Here is a 6,653-nt window from a genome sequence, read left to right as displayed (position 1 = left end):
AAAGGGGAGCTAGCTTTACATCTACCCATTAATCATTCCAACCAGAACTCGGCGTTCTTATGCCCCCTCCTGCTCTCAGCTCTCCTCCTCCTCCTTTCTGTTTCTGCCGATATATACTAATAAAAAAATTAATTTTGAACCCCCCCTCCCCCCCCCCCCAAAAAGAAATTCCTGGTTTTGCCATTGGCATAAACCTATTCGCAACTCCAGCGCGCCGCTCGCCCTCCCGCGGACGAACGGAGAACCAGAGGAGCGGGGACGGCGGCGGCGCGGAAACGGTGGCAGGGACTGTCGGCCTAGATGCGTGAAGCCGTTTTAGCAAGCGCGTTAAAAAAGGAATTCTTGTGCCCCGCCTTGCAACAGCCTTGCACGAAGGACCGGGATGTCTAATATCATTAGGGACTTTTCCTGCATCGCATACGCTGCGAATTTCTGGTCTTGTGCATGGCCGCCAGCTCAATTTGTACTCAACGTGACGGAAAAAGCTCCCGCTAATAATGAACTTTATAGTACGGTCTACGGAAAGTCTTATTTGCCATAAGTAGGAGAAAACTCGTCGCGCAACGGTATATCGAGCAATACAAATCGGGAATGGGTTCGCGTTTTAAGGCCGTTACAAGGAACTTGAACATTTATTCCAAGCACTTCAAAAAGACAGAATACCCGTACTTGCTTTCAGGTGATTACAAAGCAAATAAAGAAATGCTCGAAGCATTTTAAGCGGGTCTGTGTTAGCCAGCCATTTGTGACAACAACATTTTTTTTAGAGTGATGAGCACGGCAACGCTCCTAGCGCGCACTGAACATTGTGCTTCAAAGGCGCAGCGCGAGCTTGCGGTTGTAATGCTACACCACACGGTAGCCTGCGATAATAAAATTTTTTATCAAATCAAAAGGTAAAATTATTTACCTTTTGATTCCGAGAGAAAAAGTGAAAAAACCGGCGATCACTTGCTTGCGCTAGCAGAGTTGCTAAATGCACACATACAACTGTACCGTACTTGCATACTGTGCCTCCCTCCAATATGTTGAGAGTAACCACCTTTAATCGGGCATACACACAACTTTATGGGAACACTTACGCGAATGAGAGGGATGGTTCAGGAGCGCCTCATTTTCCTGTAAAGAGATGTAAAAAGAGCATGATGTTGTGCACATACTAGCTAATGAAGCAACAGCCTTCTGTTGCCAACGTTAGACTTCTCCGGAAATGTGGCGCCCCTACAGTCAACTTGTTGCATAACGACATTCCGATGTACGGCATTGTAACTGACGTTAATTTAACATTTTTTTTAAATTTCAGAACGTAGAGAAGACAAGGAAAATGGTCTCCTTTGGTGTTTGCTTAGTTTTTTTGTACGTACAGAGCTTTTTATGACAAAAGAAAACAATTCGTGCCAGATCCGGGATATAGAAAGCATTAGAGTCGGCACGAACGTTCATCTGAACAGCCCCACAATTCCCCATGCTGCAAAATCTCATGGGATTTTCTGGAAAGGTCTAATGTAAGCACAAACTATGAAAAAAGTGCCATTAAAGTGCAATGAGCAAAATTAACACACCAGGACAAAACAAGTATTGAGAGGGTCTAGTAAACTTCTACTGTAAAGAATGTATGGTAGAATCTCCATGATACAATCAAGGTTGATCCAAATTTTGGGACGATAAGAATTTACACACCCGTGCCGATCTCTAATGCGTTGCACTGTGGGATAGTGCAAATGCCCTTTTAGGCCGCAGCGGATGAAACAAACAAAAATGCCAACTTCGAGAAGGTGAAGTTCCTCAATTAATAATATTGAGGGACATGGAGGCAAACATTTTGGGAGCTGCCCAGTCTCCTGGCACACGGTGCTTCCAGCCACTCAGATGGCTGTAAAGTTGTCTTAACACACGTGCACAAACGAAACAACCAGGGCAGTATTGCTAACTTGGCTCGATCACTCTACACTGTACTTTGCCATTTGAAATTGCGAAAATCTACCCGCGTCAGAAGTGTAGAAAATTGGGCCGGTTGGTATCAATTCATTAGAAAAGCAGAGTGCATAAAAAAACTGATAAAAAGCGGAGAACACTTACGACGAACGAGCGCTCACTCTAACCCTCAAAACTGACCCGGCAATACTGTTACTGTTACGCCATATGATCCATTGGAGCGAGTAACTCTGGCTCACTTGGGGGAGATTTGGGACACTGAGTAATCGTGCAGTAACACAGCGTCTACTGCTGTAAGAGTAACCAACCGGACCAATTAACGCATCCAATGCCTTCTTACAGGGCCGAAATTTCAGAGGGGAAACAATGAAAACCATTAAAAGCCCATCAAAAAGAAGAACCCTGAAAAGAACCCCCCCCCCCCTTTAAAAAAAACCCCAAAAACACGAGACTATTTTGCCAGTAAGTAGGAAGCAAATACAGTAGACTTGCATTAATTTAACCTCTGTTAATTCTATTTTCTGTTTAATTCGATCATGACCGATAGTATGGCATGCACCAATACATTTCTATGGAGGAAGAAATTCAATAATTCAAACGCACGAGGACTCCGCAGTTTAATCTGACCCAAGCGGAAACTAAAGGACACACGCTGTATTGCGCTGGCAAAGAAGCCAACGCTCAACGACGACGGTCGGACGAGATACTCGTCTGTTTACTTTCGTCAGGCTCCGGTAGTGCCAGGCTTTCTTCCCCTTTTGAGAGACCCCTCTCCCTTCCCCTTATGAGAGACCCCCTCTCCCATCCTCTCTTCTGGAGGATGTGCCCAGATTGCCATAATTTCCTTTGCAGTTAATGTATAGAGCTGAATCCTTATGGCCAGCAGTCAGCTAAGGGCTCAAAAGCTCACCCTCCTGGGTAGTGCCCTCTCTCAAAGGACACATGCAAAAGAAAAAGCTTTAAAGGAAGTCAAAAAACGAATTTGAACGAACAAGAAAATTTTTAGAGTTATATTTAAAGCGCAAAACCAATTTGTGTTTGGTGCCTGCGGAAAAGTGGCCGCTATTTATCATGTGACTGGCTGCTATTTATCACATGGTGCTTGTGCTCTTTCGGAAGCTTCTTCTAAGGTCTCTAAAAGTTACTTATTCATCTTCGTTTGAAGTGCAACAAAAAACGAAAATTAACAACTAGATAACTTTTAGAGCCCAAGGGAGACTCCTGAAAGAGCGCAAGCACCACGTGATGGACCTGTGCACAGGTCAGAAATTGACGGCGGCGGCGTGACTTTGCGGCGCCAGCGCACAGGTCTACCACGTGACCAGCAGCGGCTCCCTCGGGCGCCAACTACAAATTCGTCTTGCGCCCTAAATATAGCTCTAAAAGATTTCTTTTCCTTCTTGTAAATTTGTTTTATGACATTGTTTTTCCATTTAGGCTGATTAAAAAAAATTGTTTTTTTCCTTTGCACGTGTCCTTTAAACAAAACCAAATACAGGGTAACCATTTTACAGGGGTATACACTGCAGAACGTTCTTACAGCTTGTGCCGACATGCCGAATGAAATAAAGAGGCTTCAGAAGGGATAAAAATGGGAGAGTTGATGCATATTAATATCGAAACGGCCTGACTGGACACGGACGAAGCGAGCAACCGAACAGAACGAGTGCTGATCGGCAATCAACTGGTTTTTGTTTTTCGAGAAGCCAAGAAAAAAGATACACGACCCTCTACTCAAAATGGGCTTTCATCTGCACAACAAACAACTCTGTGCTTTCAGTTATTGGCAGGCAATGCATCGCTCCCCGCTCTAAGAATTCAACCTTGCAGTCTAATAACGTCGAGGAAGCCTGACTTACGCAGGCCGGTTTCTTGGTTGCCTGAAAAATAAAACCAGTCATTTGTTAGTCTGCATTCATTTCGCATAGTTCCTCGCCTCATACGTGTCCATCCACCATACCTCGGCAAACCTCACTCATGAGGGCCCTCACTCACCCTCACTCACCCTCATGTTCACAAGTGAGGTGAGGGAGTTTCTGAACCAGGAAAATTCATGAGTGTGAGGGTGAGCGAGGGCCGTGAGGGCGGTGAGGGGTATGAGGGCCATGAGTGCGTGAGGGGCGTGAGGGCGGTGAGTGGCGTGAGGGCAGTGAGTGGCATGAGAGGTGTGAGTGCCGTGAGGGCGGTGAGTGCATCAGGTGTGTGAGGGCCATGAGTGCGTGAGGGCGGTGAGTGCGTGAGGCCCCCTTCAGATCGAGCATCTTTCTCAGCAATTTTGGTGTTAATGGCGGGTTGTTCTCTAGCTTTCCCTAGATCGACACGAATTGCTGAGATCGGGTCCGGCTCGAAATAAGCAAGCAACTCTGAGCTATTCGAATATGTTTGAAGCGGCTGCATCCAATCAGGGACGCAAAATTTTCACGTGATACCTTGTGCCGGTGATGATGACACTGAAAGACTTGGTTCTGGTTTGAAATCGATCGTTTTTTGGAAATAAACTGTTTCAGAAACGTGCATTAGTATTCTTAACGAGATTTAAATGCATAAAAACACGTTTATAACGCGTAATTGTGTCTAAATAGTGCAAGAAAAATAAAATTATATGATGACAATGGCAAATTGCAGCAATTGGTTGCTGCGTGTGATCGCGGGCGGCCCGTGTTGCGGCGTAAAGTTTCTGGGCGAAATTGCCCCATCTGAAGATGGCCTGAGTGGCGTGAGGGCCATCAGTGCGTGAGGGCGGTGAGGGGCGTGAGGGCGGTGAGTGGCGTGAGGGCGGTGAGTGGCGGTGAGTGGCGTGAGTGGCGTGAGGGCGGTGAGTGGCGTGAGGGCGGTGAGTGGCGTGAGGGCGGTGAGTGGCGTGAGGGCGGTGAGTGGCGTGAGGGCGGTGAGTGGCGTGAGGGCGGTGAGTGGCGTGAGGGCGGTGAGGGCGGTGAGGGCCGTGAGGGCCGTGAGGGCCGTGAGGGCCGTGAGAGCCGTGAGAGCCGTGAGGGCCGTGAGGGAGGTGAGGGCCGTGAGGGCCGTGAGGGAGGTGAGGGCCGTGAGGAAGGTGAGGGCCGTGAGGGAGGTGAGGGCCGTGAGGGCGGTGAGTGGCGTGAGGGCGGTGAGTGGCGTGAGGGCGGTGAGTGGCGTGAGGGCGGTGAGTGGCGTGAGGGCGGTGAGTGGCGTGAGGGCGGTGAGTGGCGTGAGGGCGGTGAGTGGCGTGAGGGCGGTGAGTGGCGTGAGGGCGGTGAGTGGCGTGAGGGCCGTGAGTGAGTGAGGGCCGTGAGTGAGTGAGGGCCGTGAGTGAGTGAGGGCCGTGAGTGAGTGAGGGCCGTGAGTGAGTGAGGGCCGTGAGTGAGTGAGGGCCGTGAGTGAGTGAGGGCCGTGAGTGAGTGAGGGCCGTGAGTGAGTGAGGGCCGTGAGTGAGTGAGGGCCGTGAGTGAGTGAGGGCCGTGAGTGAGTGAGGGGCGAGAGGGCGGTGAGGGGCGAGAGGGCGGTGAGGGGCGAGAGGGCGGTGAGGGGCGAGAGGGCGGTGAGGGTGAGTGAAGGGCTGAAGGTGAGTGTGACTGTGAGGGTGAGTGAGGGGCTGAGGGTGAGTGTAGCTGTGAGGGTGAGTGTGGCTGTGAGGGTGAGGGAGGGCGACCTAAAATGCCGACCTCTGCCATCCACGCCTTTTCAGTGGGAATAGAAAGGACTGACCGGTTCACACGTGGCTCCTTGTAAGAGGTCACTTTGCGCCTTCGTCGGGTGTGGCCACTTCTGGCAGCGCCGTCGTCTTCATCAGTGGCTGCAAAGCAGAAGATTGAGTTTATTCCTGTTACTGGGAAAGCAGGAGGGCGATCGGAATCACCTAACGATCAAAAGCGAGAATCACAAAAATGAATGATACGGAGGTGCCTCTCGCATGGCTCCATAAACGACGGCGGCAATAATGCGCGCGTTTGGGTACCTACCAGACTTGTACGTAACGCGTTACAAGTAATTGATTACTTGTAATCAATTACAGTTAAGTGTAATTTTGTAACGCTTCAATTACATTTGTCAAGCTGTAACGCTCGGAGTAATTCAATTACTTTTTTTCTGTAATCAATTACAAAATAAATTACACAATCACCAATTACATTTTTCATTCCACAATTTTTTTTCTCACAAAAATCAACATAGTCACTTAGCCATGGAGCAAAAATGATTGACATTTTTTTAACATCTAAAAAAAATAAAACTAGGATTAGTCGGCAAATCCTTTTTTCTTTTGCGCCACGCTCTTCTACAAGCGCACCACCAGCCTTGGCTGGGGAGTTCCGGATCTCGTTGCAGATTGCTGATAAAGTCGACGGGAAGCGGGAACTCGCTATTGACTTTTTAGTGGGCTTTGTTCCTTAGGTCGACGCGTCAGCTACACGACAAGGTCCGGGTCTGAAAACAAAAAAGGGAAAAATAACCAAACAAAATTGTGTACGCAATATTTTACTGTGTATTTGTGTATTTCTGTCATCGCAATAAGAAGTAACGTGAAAGTAACTTGAAAAGTAATCAATTACTTTGCAGTAATTGTTCAATTACTTCTGGGAGGCAGTAATCAGTAACGGTAATCGGTTACTTATTTGACTGTAGTAATTGTAATTGTAATCAGTTACTTTTTTTCAGTAACGTGTACAAGTCTGGTACCTACCAACAAAAACGCGAAAGGCCTGGGCTGCTTTGCTGAACAAAAATTAATCCTCTTTCAAAAAAAA

General features: G+C 47.9%; 1 protein-coding gene across 1 annotated transcript in view; it reads right to left on the bottom strand.

The window, feature by feature from the left end:
- Positions 1 to 966: 966 nt before the first annotated feature.
- Positions 967 to 6,653, bottom strand: part of LOC8050718 (nascent polypeptide-associated complex subunit alpha, muscle-specific form) — an 89,114-nt gene continuing 83,427 nt past the window's right edge. Inside the window, exons 15-16 of the mRNA XM_042290950.1 lie at positions 5,617 to 5,704; positions 967 to 1,119 (exon numbers count right to left, since the gene is read on the bottom strand). Coding sequence (XP_042146884.1) covers positions 1,101 to 1,119; positions 5,617 to 5,704 — 107 coding nt within the window. The 3' untranslated portion in view covers positions 967 to 1,100. The remainder of the gene's footprint in view (positions 1,120 to 5,616; positions 5,705 to 6,653) is intronic.

Source organism: Ixodes scapularis, unplaced genomic scaffold, assembly GCF_016920785.2.
Source record: "Ixodes scapularis isolate PalLabHiFi unplaced genomic scaffold, ASM1692078v2 PGA_scaffold1__304_contigs__length_218370807, whole genome shotgun sequence".
Classification (NCBI taxonomy): domain Eukaryota; kingdom Metazoa; phylum Arthropoda; class Arachnida; order Ixodida; family Ixodidae; genus Ixodes; species Ixodes scapularis.
This window is presented reverse-complemented; position numbering and strand designations above follow the sequence as displayed.